Here is a 23946-nt window from a genome sequence, read left to right as displayed (position 1 = left end):
AGACCAGACAGGAAACATGACCAGATGAGGTAATTTTACTTTATTGTAAAGCTACATTAGCAGAATCTTGCAAGTTTGAAAGTACAATTCTCCCAGTCTTCTTTACAGCTAGGGAGGGTCCCTCCTGAGCCTCTTGCTCCACCCATTATGCATCTGCAGGCTATGCCCTCTCTTATCTGACCATTCCCTAGGCAGCATCTCTTCACCCCATTTCCCAAGGACTTTCCCACGTTACATCCACTCAGTCAGACACTCTGCCCAAGAATGCCTGAAGTGCCTTGCAGCAGTAGTTTCAGAAGATTTCCCTTGGGTAGCTTATGGAATGACTTGGAACTGCCTGGAAAAAGAGTTTCCTCTTCCCTGATGCACAAAAAGATAGCACCATGCGCGGGAAGAGGGTGACTTCTAAGCTCTGAGAAAAAGGCTTCTCTTTCTCAGGAGATGGAAAAACATTTAGTTCCTCTCTTCCCGGATTTCCTTAGGAAAGAGCTAAGTAGCAGAAGGTGAGGGATGAAGGAAGAATCTAGGCTGTTTAAATTAGAGACGGGCACAAAGGGCATTTTGAAAGGCTTCAACAAATGTTTGGTCTGAGCAATTCCTACAAAATTCTCCAGGGAAAAAAGAAATCCCCAACAATTTTTCAACACCAGGATGCCCCTTTAGTGGTAAGGGTACCAACTCTACTGAAAAAGCCTCTTGGGGAGCACTCCACATGGTGTCTTCCCTTGGGATTTCATAGATGTGTGCACACCAATAGAGCTGCAAACCACTGGAAAGATAAATGTACAATGGAATGTAGGATATTCAAACATACTCCTTGGCCACCTTGTAACTCAGGATGGACAGCTTTTGAGCAGCTATGTGACCCAACCCCACCTCCCAACTTTTTGAAGTACTGAAAGAGGTGATTTGGAAATGGAATAGTATTGCTGGCAGTGGTGTGGCTGAAATGTTCAGCATGTTGGGCAGGGACAATTAAGAGTGAGAAGGGGGGCAAAAGGCTTCTGAGGGGCAACTGTTACACTGCTCCCAGGTTCGGCTTATGGTCACTCACTCACACACTCACAGCCTATTGAGGCAGATGCATTTTGTCAGCCCCCCTTGCTTTCTACCTGGGTTTTCCAGATAGGTGCGGCTGGAGCAGACAGACACACAGCCCTGGTCAACAATTAGGGATACACACAAATCACTTCCAACCAAACACTGAGCCACAAGAGGTTCTTTGTAATACACGGAGACCCAGTGAATTTAAAGTAACAGCAAAACTTTACTGGTTGCAAGGTACATTTGCTGTTCCTCATACACACACACACTTACCCACGTCCTTCCCAACTAGGTTGCCAGGCACTAGCTAGAGGGATGGAAGCCACCAAGTCTGGATGACTCAGATGACCAAGAGACTCAGAGTGGGCGGGCTTTGGGACCCCTTTTATCCCCAAAAGTCCTTGCTGGGTTGATTTACAAGTTGATGGGATTGGGGTGAGGGCTTCCATGTGCTCAGGCCCAACTTCCTCTTTCTGGTTCAGGTCCTTTGTTTTTTCCTTAACGACTTGCTTCCTTCTTATCTACCTCCCTGAAGGGATCTCACAGATAAGATTCCTGGCTTTTGTCCTCTCTGCTAACCTGCCTGCTTCATCTTTAGGTTATGGCAGCTTCAGCCTAGTCTCACACAACCTGGTCCCATTTTTACTCTTAAAACCACCCACCCCAGTGGGCCAAAATCATGCCTGAAAATTACAGCAGAATAGCTGAACTTCAACAAAGTACTTTTTGATTGTTTGGGAAGGTTAAGAATGGGAATGGTTTGCCTTCCAGTGGTTTCTCATTCCAATTTCTATCCTTTCAAATTAAAATTATGCCACCCAAAATTGACCATTTTGCTGCCAATGTTCTGTACTATACAGTACTCTCAGGATGGTGAGGGGCTGGATGCCTTCTTAAGGTGCTCTCCTCCCATGGCTATTGAGTATGTGCAGGAGAATTTCTCTTTCTGACACTATTTCAAGCCTTTTCAATGTCACACTTTAACAAGGAATCAGATAAATGGAGCAAACAGATTCTAAGAAAAGCAACAAGGATAATCAGGGTACTGAAAACTAAATCTTATACTGGGGAAACTAAGTATATTTAACCTTGAAAAAAGATGACTGAGCAGGAATATGAAAGTACTTTCAAGAATGTGAAAGAGCATCACACAGAAGAAGGGCAAGACCTGTTTTCTTTCGTTTCAGAGTGGGAGTGTGAAATAATGGATTTAAATTATAGGAAGGCCTTCTGGCTAAATATTAGGGAAAGACTAACAAGCAGTTCCACAGAGGGATCAGTTACTCAGAGGTGATGAAAATCAGAATGTATCTGATGAAGTGAGCTACAGTTCACAAACACTTATGCTTTTTAATACATTTTTTAGTATGAAAAGATGGCACCAGATTCTTGATTCTTGGCTACCATAGAGTAACACACCTGTGTTCCTACAGTGTTGGATGTAATGGGCTCTTCCTTACTAGATATGTTTAAGCATAGACATATGTAAAGACCTAGGTCTCTGGGGAAGTATGATGCTAGAAAGGGTGGAAGGAAAGAAAAGAGGATGACCAGCAGCAAGTTGGGTGGACTCATACACAGTGGCAATGGGTGCAGTGTTGAAAGACCTGAAGGACCAGGTTAGGGACAAGGACAGAAACCCTTCTAAAAAACAATGAAACAGTACAGGGATTACTTTATCCATCATGTGTTCCCATCTTATTTCTGTTATTAGCCAAGCTTGAACAAAACTTGGATATTCTTGCATCTCCATAAGGCACATTTCTGTTATAGCTATGACTTCTTAAATATTTTCAGGGAGGCAGGTTCCATTCTGGGTATCCATAGTGGGAAATAAATCTTGCTTTGTTCTGTGAGGCTTACTTCTGAGCGAGTTTACACAATATATTCCCCATTCCCCAACACCTACATGCAGTAGCAGCTCAGGTCTGCAATCTATAAGCAAACTTTGAAAGCAGGGGTGGGGGCTAGAATATGGCCAAGAGACATAGGCCAGGTATCTCTGATACCAGAGGACAAAGATCAGATGGCATGGCTTTGCTGCAGAGAATGGTGTGTGTCAATGTTTCTGTATATTTGATTCCACTACAGATAAGCAGTCAAGCAGAAAGCTTGTTGTCATCCTGGGTCTCTCTGCAGAGGAGAATTTGGATAGTATTACTGCCTTTCATCTAGCAGAAAAGAAATGGAGCATGTTGCCAGTCTGTGCAGAGCCCCAAGAATTTATTGTGCTTAAGGCTCAAACTATACACGCACACTTTACCTTGAACATTAAATTCCAGACAGACACTGCTCACAGCTGGAGCCTAAGGAAACACCAAATGTTGCATCTTGGTTTTCTTTGCCTCCTTCTCAATTATTTTTAATTCAGCTCCCCTCTTGTTCATGGATTTCCAAGCATATGCCAAGCACAGCTTGCCATGTATCAGATGGTTTTTATTTTGCTGGTGCATCCAGAAACTGACACAGGGCAGGATTAGAAGCAATCAGCGGGATTTTTCTAAACTTGCCTGCTCCCACGGATGCCTCCAGGCCTACATTTTCTTCGGCTCCCAGGACTGCAGGAAATGCACCTCACGAAGTGCTCCAGCAAATCAATTCTGAGTCAGATGCTGTTCTCAATATCCCTCTTAGTCCCTCTGGGCGAAACTGAAGGAATTTCTTCTAAGCTAAGCAGGCCAGAAGGCTGTCTGGAAAAGACAGATAGGCAGAGAGAAAATGAGCTCTAAAGGTGCAGGTAATGGAAGACTTTGTTAAATTGTTCAGCTCTAGCTAGAAGACTGGTCTGGGTAGCTGAGCAACAGCTGTCAACATTGGGCTATTTGATTTTTCTTCTAGTCTCATAGCTCAAGTGAAGAAAGTTAAATGGTGCAGTAGTAAGACTTTCAGGTCAAGATTTTTAGAAATATAAATATTTGAAGTTTAGCTTTCACAAAAGCAGAAATCTTACAGTGCTTTGAAAACCAATGCATTTATCATGACGTGAGCTTTTTGGGTCTAAAGCCCATGACATAATGTGCCTGATACGTTAGTCTAAGTTAATAGGCAAATAGATGATTTCCAATTATGCCCATCCACAAATGAAATGGACATTTTGGTGGAATGAATTTCTTTCTTTTCCCTATAGTTCCCATATCTCTGTCCAAAAATGGCTCCAATATTTAGAACAGATACAGTGACAAGATGAAGAGAAGTAATCATTCAGTAATATTCTGTATTGATCAGATTTCACTTAGACCATTGTTCCAGTTCTGGCCAGAGAACAGCAACCAAATTAATAAGAGGTTTAAGAGGAAAAACGTATGAGGAATGATTTAAACCCTGGATCATGTTTAATATGGAGAAGAGAAGACTGCAGGGAGACATGATAACCGTCTTCTATCATGTAGAAGGCAAGACAGAATCGTTTGGCATTGTTCTAGAAGACAGGACAAGAAACAATGGTCAGAATTACAATGGAATACATTTTGCTTGGGCATCAATACAAATTTCCTAATGATAAACCCTGTACAGCAATGAAACAGGCTGCCTGAAGAGGTGGTGGACTCTCCTTGTCTGGAGGGGCTCAGAGAGGCTGGATGGCCAACCAGTGGTGATTCTATAGTACTGGATCCCTACACTGGACTTGGAATAGATTACATTCAAAATCCATTCCTGTCCTTATATGTTGTGATTTTATGAAGTCTCTTTGTATGCAGTTGTTACTGCAAAATAAGTTCCATGAGGCTACAATTTATTCCCAGTTTCTTTCTTTCTTTATTTATAGCTTTAATATACAGTTTATTCCAAATACAACTTCCAGAGATGTGCACATAAAATAATAAAATACCATCAACAAATTTATAAAAACAATTAAACAAGCTAACAACGTCCACTGTTGCCCAGTCCCAGCAGTGACAATTACACATCAAATGCTGTACTGAACAATGTTATGGCCTTCCTAAACGACAACAAGGTGGGCACCAATCCAACACCTGGCAGGAGGCTATTCCAAATGGAAGAGGCTACCATTGAAAAACACACATCTCAACTGAGGAAGGGGACCTTTAGCATCCCTTTATGAGATAAGTGCATTGCATGGGACAGTTCTGCTTGAAGACAGTCCTAAATGGCCATGAAGGGGTTTATTGATTAAAACCAGCACTTTGAATTGTACCCAGAGCCCTATCAGAAGTCAATGCAATGCCCACAAAAATGGTGTTATATGGCTGTAATGGGGTTCAGCCACCAGCAAAACAGTCTGTCATATTTTGCCCAATTGCATTTTCCTAGTAGTATTCAAAAGCATCCCTGTGTATAGCACACTGCAGTAGTTTAGCTTCAAGGTGCTGTGAGTTGTATGCTGGATTACAACAGAGACAGACAAGTTGGTGTCCCTCCAAAAATCAACCTCAGCCAATATAGCCAATGGCAAGGACCAGGGGAGTTGTGTTCACAATACCTTAAGGACACCAAGTTGGCAACCTAATTTTTTAATGCAAGGACCTTGGCCTTCCAGATATTGATGGACTACATTTCCCAGCTTTTCATAACATTATCAATGCAGGTCAGGCTTGCTAGGGGTTGTAGGTCAGCTATACCTAGAGGACAAAATGTCCCTGCCTCTGTTTTAGGGTTTTCTTGGTAACTGGAAAATAACAATATGGAATTTGTTTAGCTAAGCTAGCTTTGAAATACTGTTATCTAATTATAGTATAGGACAAAATGCAGCATCTCCAAAACATTTTGAACAATTTAAACTTTATTTAAATGAACTATTTTAGAGTTAAAATAGCAGCAAACAGAACCCAAGCTATCTGTCATGTAGTTATTATCTTTTAAACATCTAGATACACTAAATATATAGTTTGGATTCAGAACTTTCTCTTTCCAACAGAACCTCCCATCACTTGTCATCCGAAAAATCTGTTCTTCCATTTGCAGAAGGCACATTTAGCATCCAAGCTATTAATAACTTAGCTATAATACGGACATGACTAGATTAGTCTTGTCCAGACTATGTGTAAAAAGTTGTAAATCTAAAAGCATGTCCATATGCATTTCCTGCTTATTTCATCCCTGTTGTAGTAACTTAGGTTTACCCCATAAGATACCATCTTCTCTTACTAAGTACTTCTTGCATCCTTCAATCATTGGCAGTCAACATTAGTTGTTAAATAGGCCATGTCAGTGTTTTATAACTGCTTATATTTTCCTCATGCAAGGAAACAAGAAATCACTCAAAAATCTTGTAGACTTTTTTAAAATTTCAATCTTTGAACCTATCCCCTAGGAATGTAAATATACACATTGTTTTTAGCACTTGCCAGGGCTCTATTTAATGAGTTTTTCAGAGATATGGAATGCATGTGATACATTAAAATATGTTTTTATTTTATTGGCAAAAAGAAAACTGAAGATTTTTTATATGCTAAAAAAGTGAATGCTGTCTCATCTGAAACACTAAAGCAGCCTTAGTTGTACTAAAATATAACATTAAATTATATAGACATTTTAATACATCCATCCTGATCATAACATGTTGAGTTGGAAGTGAGTCCAAATATTTTATTTTTTATTTATTTAAAAGATTTGTATAGCCGTCCATCTTAAACAACTATGGACGATTCACAACAAATATAAACAGAACATTTTTATTTTCATCAATAACCAGTCAAGTATGGAGTTATGCAATGAATTTACAGAGCTTGAATGGAGGTACGTAAAGCATTTTTATTAAATTAATAATAAAATAAACATAAAATTCAAGTACTAGTTAGGTTAATTAAGTATTATAAATCTAAAATTGTATAATTTAGGGGGGAAATCCTCATTTACTTGGAGTGAAGCAAAGAGACCTTAATATGGTCTATTCAGAATCAGTGTATCTTATCCATAAAACTCTAGTTTTGATCTTTTCTTTAGAACTCCAGCATACCACAAATGACACTAAAGCAACCATGCTCAAAAAAAAAGGGGGGGGGGAGAGCTGTTGATGTTTACATAAAATAATGTGGAAAAAGAAGGGAGCATTGGATTCAATCACTGGGAAATCTATCCTCATATAAGAATGACCCTTAGGATCAGGCCACCATCATATCACCATTGATTGCCTCAAACATAATTTCTTGGACAGTGGTGGGGAAGTGGAAAGATATTCTTAGTTGTGCTATTTGCTCCAAGCATCATCTCATTGTCATTGCCTGAGCATTTTTCCAGCTGAATTAGCTAGCTGACCTGGCATAGCAGCAAGTAATTTATTTTATAGGAAAGTTCAGATATTTCTACAATTCCGGGTACTAAGGTTCACTACATTCAGAAAAAAGCACTATCATTCCTTTGCACCAACTCCCTCTATGTATATGTCTGATACTTTGCAAGGATATTTCCCATAGGAGGGACACTTATTGTTGCAAATTTAATTACATTCTGCCCACAAATGATAACGCTACAAGTGCTTTTAAAAGATCCAGATTTTAAAGAAGCACAGCTACTTTGATTTCTGTGATATTTGCAAGATTCTATTCATGTAGTTTTACAATAAAGTAGAATTAGCTCATCTGGTCATGTTTCCTGCCTGGTCTACCTGTGAAGGCTGACATCAATCTTGAAAAATCTGAAAGTACAAATCTCCTGCCGTCTCTCCTTTACAGCCCGAGAAGTTAAGGAGGGTCCCTTCTGAGCCTCTTTCTCCATCCATTTGGCAGCTGTGGGCTATGCCCTCTTATCTGACCATTCCCCAGGCAGTATCTCTTCACCCTGTTTTGCAAGGTCTTTCTTGCATATCATTACATGTGACCACATCATTTAGCAATGGCAATCCCAGCAGTCCCTGTTGCTGTTGAAACCCCAGGACCACACGATTGTTAAGCATGAAGAGGTAGGCTCTAGGGAGTGTGGGTGGGCCGGCAAGGGCTGAGGGCAGGTCCTGGGGAGCATGCGGAGGGGTGGGGGTGCAAAGGAGTATGAGATCCCTGGGATCTAGTACTCTGTAGTGGGGCTCCTTGGGAGAAAAAGCAGCAGGTGCAACTTATGGGAGTGACTTGCTATTTCCCTGCTGGCTTCCCCATTGACTTTGCTTGTGGGAAGCTGGCAGGGAAGGTTGCAAGTGTTGATCATGTGACTGTGGCTTGCTGTGATGTTGTAATGGCAAGCTGGGTGCCGGATTGTAACCACATAACTGTGGGAATGCTGTGATGGCTGCAACTTTGCAGACTGGTCACAAGTCCCCCTCATTCAGTGCCATCATAATTTCGAACAGTGGCTGAATGAATGGTCGTAAGTTGAGGACTAGCTGTACTGGTAGTCCTCGCTTAATAACACAATTGGGACCAGCAACTCTGTAGCTGAGTGACACTGTTATTAAGTGAGACATCACATAACTGCAACATGTTTACAACCTCATTTTGTTGTGGTTGCTAAGCGAATCCCTGTGGTTGTTAAGCAAGACAACATGTGACTGCATCTTGAGATTTTACTGCCAGCTTCTCCCTTGACTCTGCTTGTCAGAAGCTTGCTGTGAAGTGTGCAAATGCTGATCACATCACCACGGTATGCTGCAACAGTCATAAATGCCTGCTGGTTGCAAAGCACCTGATTTTCCATCACATAACTGCAGGGACGCTGCGATGGTCATGTGAGGACTGGTCATAAAGTTACTTTTTCAGCGCCATCGTAACTTTGAACAGTCACTAAACAGGGCAGCCGTTAAGCAAGGATTACCTGTACTGTTTTTGAATGACTGTGCTTTCCAGTACTGTATGGTTTTTTAAAATTGTTTAAATTGTTTTTTATGTTTGTATGATTGTTTTATTTTTTTCTTAGTAATGTTTATGTTTTAATTGTAAGCTGCCCAGAGTCACGAAGATGACATGGGCGGCTATATAACTTGAATAAATAAACAAACATAATGTATCTGCTGTAAGTAAAGCTAGATTCCTAAGATTAAAAAAGGAAATAGAACTGGGGTTAGCATTTCTGAAACTAGAAGGATGTGCCTCCTAATCTGCTTCCTCATTACTTGCACCCTCATCTTGCCAAGTTGTCTTGCTCAAGTTTTCAAAGTAAGTACTATGAAATACCTATTAAACACCTGATTTTTTTCTCAACATTAAGCTTGTGTGAAATTAGATGAAATAAGAACAGAGGCTAATACTGTACTCATTTCCTTCCCAGTTCCTAAGAAAAACAAAGGTATTAGGCAAGTTAAGTAAAAAGAAGTGTTGTTTTGCAAAACTGCCTGAAGAAAATAATCCCTGCAACCTATCACAACTAGTCCACTTAGACTATTCCATTAATGACTGCATTTCTCTTGCTCTTAAGTTTCAATGTCTTTCTCCTCCTCCTGGAAAAACAAGCCCTATCCTCAGCAGAAGGGGAGGGGTCTAGGAGGGAGGGCAGCCATGCATGAAAACATCTGTTGTGAATTCTGCACCATCACTTCTCAGGGAGATCAGCAAATGACTTGCCTTGTAAGTTCAAGGAGAGACCTGTCAACACAACTACACTCTCTGATTGATGAAGGGGATATGAAAGAGGCCTAGTTGTGAGAGGTCATTAATAATCTTAAGAGAACCAGATCACCATCAAAGTCAAATTGCAAGGCATTTTACGAGAGCATACCACTTCAATATACTTCTAGTCTAGTCCTACTCTTACTTCCATATAAAATCTGCCTATTCCTCAATTAGCTATGTATAACAGGTTTCTAAATTCATTTTCTAACATTTACTCTATATTTATTTTATGAAATTAAGTGAACTCAGAAAATGTGTCTTCATCAGTTTCTCAGATCCTTGAGAAACACGCTACACTATTAAGAATGAAGTGGCTGTTTGCTATCACAGGGACATGGCATTTCATCTTGTATTTTTGCACTCCTTCTTTCAGAACCAGATTAAAATCAAGGGAATCTATCAAATCTTGATAAATCTGTCTCATTATGGGTCTATAACTTCTTTTTAAAAGGTATAATCTGCTAAAATGGCTCTGTGATGAAATTATATATTATATTGCCATAAAGTCTACTGTATATGAAGATCTGTTTGTACAAGTATACCGAGCACAGCAACCTTGTTTTACAATCCTGGGAAATCAATACATACTTAATTTAGAAAAGTTGGCTTATTGAAGCCACAAACATATCCCAGACAAAACTCTATAGTATCTTAAATCAAAAGATGGACTATGGCTTAAAAAAGCACATGCATTCATGCAGTGATAGGCTGAAACATCTTAACATTGATCATTCTCGTCCTGAAATAAACACATTTTGAAATGAATACTGCATACTGTTTGTATACAAGTATGTATGTATATGTACTTGTATACATACAAGTACAAAATCTGAATCTCCCTAGGCAAGTCATCAGGAATCTCAGAGAGCTTAAAAACATACACTACATTGAAAAGAGATGTGATGGCTGAAAAGTGACCATTCTAATTTTCAGGCTCAACTATAGCACCAAATCTTGTCCTACCTATCCCACCTGCTTAGAAGGCATAATAGACACATGTTCAAATTCTACAGGCTATAATAATTGATAACTATAAGAATAGATTCTATCTTTCTATGTATATTGTATCTTGTCAGAATATGAAGGGAATAGTGTGAACTTTGGAGGAAAACAGGACATAAATAGAGTAAATCAGTTATAGAAACACAGCCAATGTGTTTTAAGATTCTGGACTTGGACCTGGCTGAACCTAGGTTCAAATCCATCCTCAGTTATAGAAATTCATAGCATGATTGGAGGCCAGTCAGCCCCAATTTATCTCACCAAGTAGGGTATTTTTGGGGGGTGGGGGTGTAAAGTAGAGATTTCCATGTTAAGTCACTTTAAACTCCTTGATGAGCAGTGGAATATACATGTAACAAATAAAATAATAAACACAAACAATGCTTATTGCGCTAACATCATATGTTAGGTATGCCAGCACCAATAATAATTTTATTTATTGTAAATAAATAAACACCAAGCTCTAAAGTAATCTTTAGAATGTGAACATCTGAATATACCGTGAATACCGATCTTACATATAGAGTTTGCACCTTGTTGAGTAAGGTGACTGTGATCTAATAATTTTGATTTTGATTTGTACTTTCCTTTATCTATTGTATTGTAGAGACAATAGGATTGAAATTAAAAAAAAAAACCTTTAAGGTAACAAGAACATATTGTTGTCCAAGCAAGTAGAGTATATTTTCCATATATACTTTTTTAACACTTCCCAATTTGCTGTTTTACATAATTAATATGATGCAAACACTCAACTCTCAGACACAGATTGAGAAATGGAGGAGATGCTCTGGCAAGACATAGGATATATAAAAAGCATTTACATTCTCCACTGTTTAAGCTAAATTTTTGCATCTTTTATTCAAAGCATATGGAGACTCAACAAAAATTAACCTGAAATAATCTTAATCTTCCTTCTTATGTGGAGTATTTAGGTTATAAAATGCTAAGATAATGATTTTCCAGCTCCTTCTTTTGCTAATCGATCAGCTGCTTCGTTTCCAGGAAAGCCAGCATGACCGGGAACATGCATCTGTTGATAACAAGAGCCCAAATTAATTACTCCAGACATATAACAATGTGTGTGTTCTATAACTATCTGCAATATTCACTTATCTTCCACTAATCTTTATGATGTAGCATTCATATCAGAGGGTCAAAAAGAACATACTATATAGCTTGGTACAGTGCATGAACCCAGCCGCAGATTTCAAATAAATCTCTTTCCTTTGGGTTGACATAATCCATTTTACATGTTGCTATTCATCATAGCTACGTCTGTTAAAGATTGGTGCTTTTATCAGTATTCTGTGAATTTATTTAAAACTTCAGTCAGTTTTTAGAGGAACATTACTTACCCACTGGATGTCCATGCCTTCTGAAAGCTTAGCAAGCCTTTCAAAATCTTCTTTGTTTCTTACTTCTTTTCCTGTTCTGGTTTTCCAACCATTATTCTTCCAGTTTGGGATCCAGTTTGTCATACCTATAAAAAAAGAGTGATTGCTACTGTAAGACTGTAACTTGGATGACTGTCTCAGAACTTTTGGGACATCTGCTGAAATTCTCCTCTGCCTCTCCATCTGAAACAATCCCATGTAACTGAGCTGACCCAACAGGCTAACAGTTTGATAAACCAAAGTTGTTCTGAATATTGGCTCAAGCCAGTTTGTAATTGCAATCCAGACAAATCATATATATTCTACTTGATCTGTGATCTTCTATCATTTAGTTTGAGGTGATTTGATTTTGCCAGTCAGAACAGAGTGAACAAAGTTGCAAATGCCAAATCTGACAGGTGATCATCTCTTTGCAATTATTCAATCCTGACCCCAAATAAAAGTTTATTCAGACAAATTCCTTTATCAACCCATTACCAGCCTTTGCTTCCAAAAGCTTAAGCAATTTATTGATTTACTTAGTTACTCTTAGCTAAATTTTCATCACTTTTCTGGGGCTCCAGTGATAACCTGGAGCAATTTCAATATGCTACTGAATGTCAGACAATAGACTAGGACCAAATGAAGGCAAATTGAAAGATGATAAATCCTGACAGGTAATAATGGCTGGCAAATCTCATGCGGGATGGTAGTGGGGGGGAGTAAGGAGAGAGAGAGGGAGGAGGAATAATAGCTATAGCCTCCCTTTGTCCCAATTCTACTGTCAACAACATATCCCCTGACAAAGAACATTTGCTAGTTTTAATTACATGGAAACACAAAATGCAAATAGTATTTAAAGATATTACCTGATAATCCAAAGCATATCTTTAGGAAACAGCAAACAAATGTATACAGTTGAAGAGAAAAGTAAAAAAGATAAAAACTCCCTCAAGTCAAGCTTAAATCGTGGTTAAGAAGAACCAGAAGCTGTTGGAGAAGTCCATGAAAAGCTGTTAGGATAGAAATATGATTTTTACCTTTATTCACACAATACCAGCCTCCTTGCTGCGTGGCAGCCTCCCTGCCTGAGCTGCTGGAGGCCATCTCAGGGCTAGCGGTGGAGTTCCCCAGACTTATGGTTCTGGGGGACTTCAACCTGCCATCCCTGGGACGGTCCTCGGAGGCAGCTCAGGAGTTCATGGCTACCATGGCAGCCATGGGCCTGTCTCAAATCGTGCGGGACCCAACCCAAGATAGTGGCCACATGCCGGATTTAGTTTTCTTGTCTGAGCAATGGCAAAGTGATCTGAGGGGAGATGTACAGCTTTCCCCACTGTCATGGTCAGATCACGTCCTGGTGACCTTGAGTTTCTCCTATGCCACCCCCCTCCGCAGGGAGGCAGGACCCATGCGATTGGTCCACCCCCGGCGCCTGATGGACCCGTCAGGGTTTCAGAGGGAGCTGGGGGATATTCCCGTGGACCTGCTGCACGGTCCAGCGGAGGCCCTGGCTGCTGCTTGGAATAGAGAAGCGGCCAGGGCCTTGGACAAGATTGCACCTTTGCGGCCTCTCTTGCCACGTTGGCCCTGACACTCCCCGTAGTTTAAGGAGGAGTTGAGGGTGCTGAAGAGGGTTAAGAGATGTCTAGAGCGCTGCTGGAGGAAGACATGGACTGAATCCGACCGAACACATGTTAGAGCCGCTATTAAGGCCTACATCGTGGCGATAAGGGCGGTGAAGCGTCAATACTTCTCCGCCCTTATTGCGTCTGCAGAGTGCTGCCCGGCAGTCCTGTTTGGGATCACCAGGTCCCTCCTTGATAAGGGGGATGTGGTGGTTCATTTGCAGGGCCGCACGGAGGAATTTGCAGAGCACCTGCAGGATAAAATCACTCAGATTCATTCCAAGTTGGACTCCGAGCGTGGGGCAGGATCTGGGGAGATACCAGGGGATCGTTCTTGCCTAGTTAGCTGGGAACGGTTTGATCCTGTGGTTCCTGAGGAAGTGGACAGGATCCTCCGGACTGCGAGGACCACCACTTGTCATCTGGACCCATGCCCCTCCTGGCTGGTGGAAGCAGCTCGGGAGGTGACATGTGGTTGGATCCAGGTGATGGTTAATGCATCCTTGCAGGAGGGAGTGTTTCCAGCGCCCTTTAAAGAGGCGTTGGTGCACCCCCTCCTCAAGAAGCCCTCCCTGGATCCTACTGTACTGGACAACTTTCGTCCAGTCTCCCACCTCCCCTTCTTGGGGAAGGTGGTTGAGAAAGTGGTGGCTTCGCAGCTCCAAAGGGTCCTGGAGGAAACAGATTATCTGGACCCTTATCAGTCAGGTTTCAGGCCCGGCTATGGAACGGAAACGGCATTGGTTGCACTTATGGATGATCTCTGGCGGGAGCGGGATGGTGGAAGTGCGACCATCCTTGCTCTCCTTGATGTCTCAGCAGCGTTCGATACCGTCGACCACAGTATCCTATTGGGACGGCTCAGGGATATGGGGGTGGGAGGCACAGTTTTGTGCTGGTTCACCTCCTTTCTCCAGGGCCGATCCCAATCGGTGGTGATAGGGAGCGAGAGGTCCCATCCTCGGTCCCTCCATTGTGGGGTGCCGCAGGGTTTGGTTCTCTCTCCGCTCCTTTTCAACATCTATATGAAACCGCTGGGCGAGATCATCCGTCATCATGGGATGAGGTATCATCAGTATGCTGATGATACTCAACTATATATCTCCATCCTTGGTGAGGCAAGTGATGCCATGACCGCCCTCTCGCAGTGCCTGGAGGCTGTGAGGGTCTGGATGGGGAACAACAGGCTCCAGCTGAACCCTGGCAAGACGGAGTGGCTGTGGGTTAATGGCTCCTCTGTATCCGGGACGTTGTCATCGTTGGTCTTGGATGGGATAGCACTGCCCCAGACAGAGCCAGTGCGTAATTTGGGGGTCCTCCTGGACTCACGGCTCCTGCTCGAAGAGCAGGTGGCAGCCGTGGCCAGGAGGGCTTTTGCACAACTTCGGGTTGTGCACCAGTTATGCCCTTTCCTAGATTGGGATGCCCTGCGAACAGTCACTCATGCCCTTGTTATCTCCCAGATAGACTACTGCAATGCGCTCTACATGGGGCTACCCTTGAAGAGTATCCGGAAGCTTCAGCTGGTCCAGAATGCGGCCACGCGATTTTTGGGGCCCGAAGAAGGACCTATATAACACCTTTGCTCCGTGAGCTGCATTGGGTACCAGTTTGCTTCCAGGTCCAATTCAAGGTGTTGGTTATCACCTTTAAAGCCCTACATGGCATGGGGCCAGGTTACCTGAAGGACTGCCTTGCCCCCACGATTTCAACCTGTCCCACCCGATCTCACAGAGAAGGCATGCTCCGGATCCCCGCAGTAAAAGAACTTGGATTAGCGGGATCCAGAAGGTGGGCCTTCTCTGCTGTAGCCCCCTCCCTTTGAAACATCTTGCCCCCAGGGGTGAGACAGGCCCCCTCACTCCAGGCCTTTCAGAGGGATTTGAAGACCTGGCTCTGCCATCTGGCCTGGGGCGGGGAAGGAGGATATCAAAAATGGGGTTGGCTGGCCCCTTAGCAGCCTGGTGTGGCCTCTATTGGCTTCTTGGATTTTTTAGCCTTTTTATCTTTCTCTTTGTAACTTTGGTTTTATAATCTTTTAATTATGTATTGCTGATTTTAGTTTGTTGTAAGCCACCCAGAGTCCCCCCTTGTGGGGAGATGGGCGGGGACAAGTCAAATTAATAATAATAATAATAATAATAATAATAATAATAAGAAGAAGAAGAAGAAGAAGAAGAAGAAGAAGAAGAAGAAGAAGAAGAAGAAGAAGAAGAAGAAGAAGAAGAAGAAGAAGAAGAAGAAGCAGCAGCAGCAGCAGCAGCAGCAGCAGCAGCAGCAGCAGCAGCAGCAGCAGCAGCAGCAGCAGCAGCTTAAATTTAGGCATAACTCCAGCCTGGAAACTGCAGATCAATTTATCTCTCTCTTGAATTCATGGACTAATAAAAGCATTAATATTAATTAGCTAATAGAATAGCTAATTGTCAATCAAGTTCTTGAATAATTTGAGCTATTGCAAAAGGAATTTGGGTTGTTTAAAATTGCAAAATGGCAGTATATTCAATCAAAACCTCTTGATTTCACAATTTGGACTAAATGCATTAGCAGCACCTGACTCCTAAATTATAAACAGCACTGAATTATGCTTTGAATGAGTCCAAATATGTTATTTTTTTTTACACACCATTGACGATTATTGTAAAATTAGTTATTTGGAAGAATTCCAGACAAAAGAGTTACACTACCTATATTAATAAATAAGTGGTTAATAGTTTTTAAGCAATAATAAATGTTTCTAACAATGTTAAGATAATTCAACAAAGGATTTTTTCATATTTATTTGACACCTCAAAGAATGTTTAAAAACAATTGTCTGTCAAATTCACTGTGCTAGAAATACTGTAATAAAATGAAGGGGACACTTACTCATATGATATGGGCTTGCTCCACTACTGTTCCATTTTGGTATAATATTCAGAAATCTGTTAATATAGTTTTGGATAGAGCCATACAGTTTAAAGAGGTGGATATGGTTTTTATTTATATACCAAAAATTGGTATTTAACATTACATGAAGAACTAAACCATGGGAAGTAGCTAAAAACTATGACTCTTTTATGATGGAAATATATTGATGATATGTCTTTGCTTTCTGCTTATGAACCAGCTCTCTGGTTACACTATGCAAAGACTGATCAATTCTACTCTGGAAGGTAAAGATTTAATGCTGTGTTTAGAAGCAGAGCCATGTACTTGCTTACAGGCACCACATTAAATGTCCTGGGAATAGTGGATTCTTGCAAAACTATAAAATATGTTTCATAAATTTTACTAGAATCTGCCATCTCACTTTGCCGACTTCTTTTGTGCAGGAAGAAGAGCTGTACGTTTTAAATACATGTAACGGAGGCCATGGGTCTGCTTGAGCAAGCGGTGCAGGTCATTGGAACATGCTATACAAGGGATTTCAGTAGTTTTGCACATATGCCATCATCTTTGTCCAAATGTAGAAAGGCACACAGCAAGTGCTCTCCCTCTCATCAAGTATGACATCAGACAGAAAATTTCATCAGGGCAATCAACCATAGCATTTCAGACCCCAGATCCTTGCAAGAATATTATATATTCTTTCTCTCCAGGTCTGTTGATGCCCTTTAAAAAAAATAAATAAATAAAAGCAAAGGGGAAAAAATAATCTCACATTCTTAGTTGCAGAAAAAATGGGTTTAATGTATGTCAACCATGTTCGGTAAGACAATGTATGCCTTCTGCAATCTGTAATCATTAAAGAAGGCTATTTCACCTTGCAACTACTACTCAGCAACTGAAATGCTTACCATTAATGGTGAATTTGCTGTCAGTATAGATCGCCAGTTTTGTGATATTTTGACTCTTTGCTTGTTCTATTGCTTTGCAAGCTGCCTGAAGAGAAATTTAGAGAACATACTTCAGGAGTGAGAAAGCTGAGCAAGTATTTAGTTTTAGGACTGTAACACACAACATCGCTGCCATTCAATTGCAGTACAGGACACTTCATCTACAGATATGTGCAAGTTCCCTTTGAAGGATGTAAACCATGTCTGACTATTTACCATGACAACTACTGAGTTTACTTATGAATATTTCATTGGCTTACACATCATCCTGGGTGACTAGCCATGAATTTTCTTGCTGTAGATGGGTGAAATGAATGTTCATGTGACTATCACAATTCCTCTCAGTTCAAGATACTGTAGTTTTATTTCAGTGACAATAAACACATCAGTGGAACAGATCGTACCTGAAACATGAAAACTCCTGAGGCAAAATTCCCATCCCAGGGCCTGCCTGAATAAAAACGTTTTTTGAATGCTTGTCGAAAAGCAAAGGTAGTATTTTGGATATGAAGCAAAAAGGGGCCTTGAAGCACCTGTTTGTAACTCTCTTAAATGATCTGCATCTTGTTTTAGGAATTGTGCAGCAGCTGCGAAAGGCAGCTATGTGATCCCGGGAAAAGATGCTGCTGACTGAAGGGGTTGTAGACAAGTGCTATAGTTGCATATCCATACCTTTTTTTCCTTTGACTCTGAAGCACTGCACAATTGTAAGCGACAGGATCCGTGAGACCTCCCTGGGCAGGAAACCCTAAAGCCTGGGAGCAGCCATTGAAAATGTCCTTTCTCATGTTTTTACCTATCTTACCTCTCATGATGGCAGGGCTGAAGGATGATTCCCAGGACCATTAAAGCCTGGGATGTGGTGTTTCAAACAGCCCAATCCCATGTTGCATTTGATTTTATAGGAGAAAACCAGCCCTCTGAATTTTGCTTACAAAGATAGCTTGTGCTCTCTGGCACTGAGGCCCAGCCAACAGCCTGGGCATGACATTCTGGACCAGCTGAAATTGTTGGGTACTTTTCAATGGCAGCTGCCAACTGAAAATATTTCAATAATCCAATATGTCACTCTTCCTCATGGCCAGCTCTGATATCTCCAAAGACAACTTCACCGTCACACTAGCATATACCCTGAACCAAGCTAACACCATATTGAACTTTTAGTATAAATAGTAGATGTAGAGCATAGCATGGCCTGGGAATATACCTGGGGAGTCATGCCAGATGCAGAGATACTGAGGAGTTCACAGGAAAGGCTTTTCACAAGCTGATAAGCTAGTTTCTCACACATTTTTAATTGACAGTCTGTTTGGTACCATGATCAATGAATGCTCAGTGTGTTAGGTATAAAAGCTTTACAAACCCGCCCTCTGGTATAGACATGCCATGGCAGAACATTGCATACATACATACTGGTGTCTGTCCCAGGGAGCCTTGCGTGTTTACTCCTGTAAATATTTACCTTAATAAAGCTCTTCTTTCTTGGGAACCTCTCATGGATATTAAATAAAGGAGTGAAGGTTTAAGAAGTATACCAAGACTATGAGCTGGAGTTTCTAGAATAAACCCACTCAGTGAAAGACTGAATACAATCTTCTGTCTGCCTTTGGACTAATGAAAAGCACCACTATCCAGTAAAAAACACAGTTTAACTTGTTTGGCCCCATTAAATCCATTACTACCACATCAGACACCACTACAATATTTGAAAAACTGCCAGTCAGTGCAAAGGGTAAGAGTTGGGTAACTTCCATAAAAACTGCATCACACTGCAAAACCCTATGAATAATTTTATCCAGCAATATTAGATACAAGTCTGAGAATAAGACAGGATCCTGAGGACAGGATCCACAAGACAACACTCATTGAACAAATAAGAATCCTTCCCCAGCATTACCAATCCAGAAAGACCACAGCCACTGTAAACAAGTAACTCCAACTTGCATCCTACCCAGATAGCTCAGAAATATGCCACAATCAATGGTACTGAAAGCTAACAAGCACTCTAAAGCCAAGAGGAACATATTCATGTTAACTTTTAGTTCTTGGCAAAAACTGCCCAAAACCAGAATAAAACGGATCAAGATTATCTGCATCATTCAGATCCCTTGGAGTTGAAATGGCACTATACACTCCAGATTGGCATAAAAGCAAAATACTGAAGCCTGGCAGGAAATGCTCCAATAATATACAGGTAGTCTTCACTTAACGAACCTAATTGGGACTGGAAACTTCATTGCTGAGCAACGCGATCATTAAGTGAGGACCCTATGTGACTGCGACGACTTAAGATGGCATTTTCACAGCAGTTGTTAAGCGAAGACTGCGTGGGTCACTAAGCAAGGACTTCACATTATCATATTTTGTGACTTCCTGCCAGCTTCCCCGTTAACTTTGCTTGTCAGAGGCTGGCAGAGAAGGTCACAAATGGTAATCGTGTCAGCGGGATGCTGCGACGGTCGGAAATGTGGGCTGGTTGCCAAGTGCCAGAATTTTGATCACATGACCATGGGGACACTGCAACAATGGTTAAGTGTGAGGACCAGTTATAAGTACCACTCGTTCAGCACCATCATAACTTCAGTCACTGAATGAGTGGTCGTTAAGTGAGGACTACTGGTATGGCGGACATGAATAGCGAAGCTTTCCATTTTATAGTAGTGCTGATCAATTCCTTGTAGATGAACAAATATCAGACTACATTCCTAGCAAAATTAAATAAATTGAACATGGCCTTGTTGCACAAGTTTCACATTAATTCAGTCACTGCTTACATGTATTTCAGCCCTTTGATTTGTTTGCCGTCCATCAAGTCTTTCACTATTATTTCTGTGGAGGACAACATACAGTAAAATTACTGAAAACAGCATTAAGTCAAAATGTGATTCCATACAAAACTAGGTACAATATAAAAGGTACCTTAGACTAAAGTATAGAATTCCTTCAATACACTTCGATACACATAGTCCTCACTTAACAACAGTAATTAGGACTGGCAGCTCCATTGCCAAGTGACCATAAATCGAAAAACCACATGACCATGCCAACTTACAATGGCAGTTCTGTTGCCATCGTTAAGTGAATCACATGCAGTCATTAAGCGAGATGTCATGTGACCATGACTTGCAACCTCCTGCTGGCTTCCCCACTGACTCTGCTTGTGGGAAGCAGGGAAGGTCACAAATGGTGACTACATGACCGCAGGATGCTGCAACCATCATAAATGTGGGCTGGTTGCCAAGTACCCAAATTGCGATCACGTGACTGCAGGGGTGCTATGATGGCTGCAACTTCAAGGACCGGTCGTAAGTCCCCTCATTCAGCACTGTTGTAACTTCAAGCTGTCACTGAACAAGTGTTCATTAAACAAGGACCAGCTAAACTCACCTGTCTTACATACTAATAACTTGGGCATAGATAAAATGGTTGCATATATGGCATGGTCTGTAGCCAATAGTTAAATGAATGGCAGCTGGTAAGATGCAGAACTTCTGTTGGTTTGAGGAGTACATTATGCTTTGCATGGCATGGTAATGTTTGCACTTCAAGAGCGGGTGGGGCCATGACCTGCTTTGGACAGGTTTTATTTGATTTGCTCCTTCCCTCTGAAAACTGCATTGCCAATTTGGCTCAAAGTTTCGTAGTGACCAGTCATGAATCAAATGCTATTTAAAAGGTTGTCCAAACATCCTCTCAGCCTCCCTATGTGAACATTATATCCACTCCTCTTCAGAGTTCATTATGCATGATATATTTGTAAAGCTATAGTGAAGATCACACATGATGCCTGCCAAAATCTCTCCTAGCAGATATAAAGAAAAACAGCTGACTTACAGAGGATGACCAGGTCCCCAATATACACCTGTTCCAGCACGTGCTTTATGGCGTCCATTACCTGAACAACATCCATCTGTATAAACAACTGTGTAATCTCCTATAAAAGCAAATTTGCATTAGAACAGAATGTAATGTCAAATTTCCTAAACAATTTAAATAGACTGTTGTTTCTAGAAACTGCATTTAAATACAGATAATAAATCTACTTTGGAATATGATATACAATATTTAGCAATTTTTAGCAAAACTGTATAACTTTTGTATTATCTAAGCAAACTATATAATGGAACTCAAAATTGAAAACTGTAGTTAATAAATTGCCAACACTGAACAAATAATTCTGGGGGAATAGACACACTGGAATTACCAGAAATATTCTTTTATACACTGGAGGAAGGTATCTAAAGCTGGGTTCTCCTTCCTGCAGCAAGCAAGATCAAATATTCCTTGCTATCCTTATAGAAGGATGGGAACAACAATTAAAATGAGAGCTCCAAGACCAGAAAAAAGCAAGATCTCCATGTTCAGAGAAAATCTCATCAAGGGAACACTGAGTAACCCTCCATCCACAGTAGGAAAAGGATCTCCGTGGTTCCAATTTCAAACAGTGGAGGATGGTGTCTGCAGCTGGGACTAAACAGGGTGGTTTCAATCAAGTAGGAACTTACACCCAGCACAGCACCCTGTGGTGTAAATTGAAAAACCTTCCTTAAGATAACATTAGCCAAGATTTGCAATGTAAAAGGAAGAGAAAATGGATCATACAGCTAGGTGATTACATGATTACAAGTATCTAAAAGAGGAACACTGTTAGTAATGGCTGCACTCTAGTGGAATGGACCATGATTCTTGCTGGAAGAGCAGCAGGTTGACATTCACAGCAAGCTCTGGAGGCTGGATCGATTCCAAGATGGTTATAGTAGACACTCTGTACCCCAGCAGTAAATTTGAAATGGAGTCCTTGGGGTTCTCTGAGCTTGGTTTTCTTGCAAACATTTCATTACCAGGCTAGGTAACATCTTCAGAGCTAGAATGGAATGGGGCTTGCTGTTTATATATAGTGGCATGCCCTGCCAGTGTTGGTGGGAGTGTGGGTTTTATTTTTTCCCCCTCTGGTAGTTCCTTAATTAGGGTATTGTTTACTGCTTGATTGTACATTTGGTGATAATCTTGGTGTTAATCTCTGCTTATCTGGGTGATGATTGCTGGTGAGGAGATGTTCTGGTCTTTTGTTTTCCTTTTTATTGTCTCTTTTGAATAGTGTGTAGATGTTGTTTATAGTTAATATGAATGCCAAAAGTTTTTGTATAGCTTACGCCAGTCTTTCTCTAGTCTCCTACACCAGATGAGGGCAAGTAAAGGAAGCCACAACTGCAACTGATGAAACATTGGTTTCAGACATAAATGTTGGATTAGTTTAAATTCTCACAGAATTCAGAAAAAACAAATTGCTTACTGCAAACTGATAGAGTCACTAGTTCCAGAACATATCAGATTGAAGCAATAAGAAAGCTACTTTGCAGGACAGAAACCTAAGGAACACTTTATAAAGCCATTGGAGTAGTAACCAATGCCTTAAAAGCCACATGAAGATTTCAGGAGTGAAATCTATGAATGATGGAGGTAGCAAAGTCAGTGAAAACTACTGATCCCTGGTAAGATCACATATGTGGTGAAAACATATTAGGTTATGGTCTGGCAAGCATGCTAAGGAACCAGGGGAGAGGAAGAAGTGAGGGGACCATATGGAGAGAAGAATTATTATTTGCCTAAACCCAGTGGCAAAACTCCATGTGTTAGGAGGATCAACCCCATCTCTAATGGAGGAGGAATCAGCAGCTCTTCATTCCATGGGACCATTCACTCTTATCCTCAGCTTCCCACAAGCATGCCTGATATGACACACAGAATGGCATCACATGGCAGACATCTGTCAATTCAGGCCTTCCACAGATGTAAGATGAATCTGGGGCTTTATAAAGGGAGAAGCACCTACAGGTGAAACTCGAAAAATTAGAATATCGTGCAAATGTTCATTTATGTTAGTAAGGCAACTCAAAAGGTGAAACCAATATATGAGATAGACGCATTACATGCAAAGTGAGATATGTCAAGCCTTACTTTGGTATAATTGTGATGTCTATGGCGTACAGCTTATGAAAACCCCAAATTCACAATCTCAGAAAATTAGAATAGTGTGAAAAGGTTCAATATTCTAGGCTCAAAGTGTCCCACTATAATCAGCTAATGAATCCATAACACCTGCAAAGGGTTCCTGAGCCTTTAAATGGCCTCTCAGGCTGGTTCAGTAGGAATCATAGTCATGGGAAAGACTGCTGACCTGACAGTTGTGCAGAAAATCATCATTGACACCCTCCATAAGGAGGGAAAGCCCCAAAAGGTAATTGCAAAAGAAGTTGGATGTTCCCAAAGTGCTGTATCAAAGCACCTCAATAGGTTATGTGGAAGGGAAAAGTGTGGTAGAAGAAGGTGCACAAGCAGCAGGGATGACTGCAGCCTGGAGAGGATTGTCAGGAAAAGGCCATTCAAAAGTGTTGGGGACTTTCACAAGGAGTGGACTGAGGCTGGAGTTAGTGCATCAAGAGCCACCACACACAGACGGATCCTGGACATGGGCTTCAAATGTTGTATTCCTCTTGTCAAGCCGCTCCTGAACAACAAACGACGTCAGAAGCGTCTTACCTGGGCTACAGAAAAAAAGAACTGGTCTGTTGCCCAGTGGTCCAAA

The 23946-nt window shown here is 41.1% G+C and overlaps 1 protein-coding gene across 3 annotated transcripts in view; it reads right to left on the bottom strand.

The window, feature by feature from the left end:
* Positions 1–61: 61 nt before the first annotated feature.
* Positions 62–23946, bottom strand: part of RNASEH1 (ribonuclease H1) — a 30047-nt gene continuing 6162 nt past the window's right edge. Inside the window, exons 4-9 of one of the 3 annotated variants that reach the window (XR_003084311.2) lie at positions 21195–21294; positions 20135–20189; positions 17322–17406; positions 11900–12024; positions 11436–11574; positions 68–3734 (exon numbers count right to left, since the gene is read on the bottom strand). Coding sequence is in view for 2 of the 3 variants with exons in the window: in XM_007424691.4 (XP_007424753.1) it covers positions 11488–11574; positions 11900–12024; positions 17322–17406; positions 20135–20189; positions 21195–21294 (452 nt within the window). In the remaining variant the exon portion in view is untranslated. Of the gene's footprint in view, positions 3735–11163; positions 11575–11899; positions 12025–17321; positions 17407–20134; positions 20190–21194; positions 21295–23946 lie in introns of those variants that run through there. The other 2 variants (XM_025164428.2, XM_007424691.4) reach the window with 2 other exon arrangements.

This window comes from Python bivittatus, unplaced genomic scaffold, assembly GCF_059951505.1.
Source record: "Python bivittatus isolate LINGU-HERP-01145 unplaced genomic scaffold, Pbiv_v1 ctg000020_np1212, whole genome shotgun sequence".
Classification (NCBI taxonomy): Eukaryota; Metazoa; Chordata; class Lepidosauria; order Squamata; family Pythonidae; genus Python; species Python bivittatus.
Note: the sequence above shows the minus strand (reverse complement) of the source record. Positions and strands in the feature narration are given on the sequence as shown.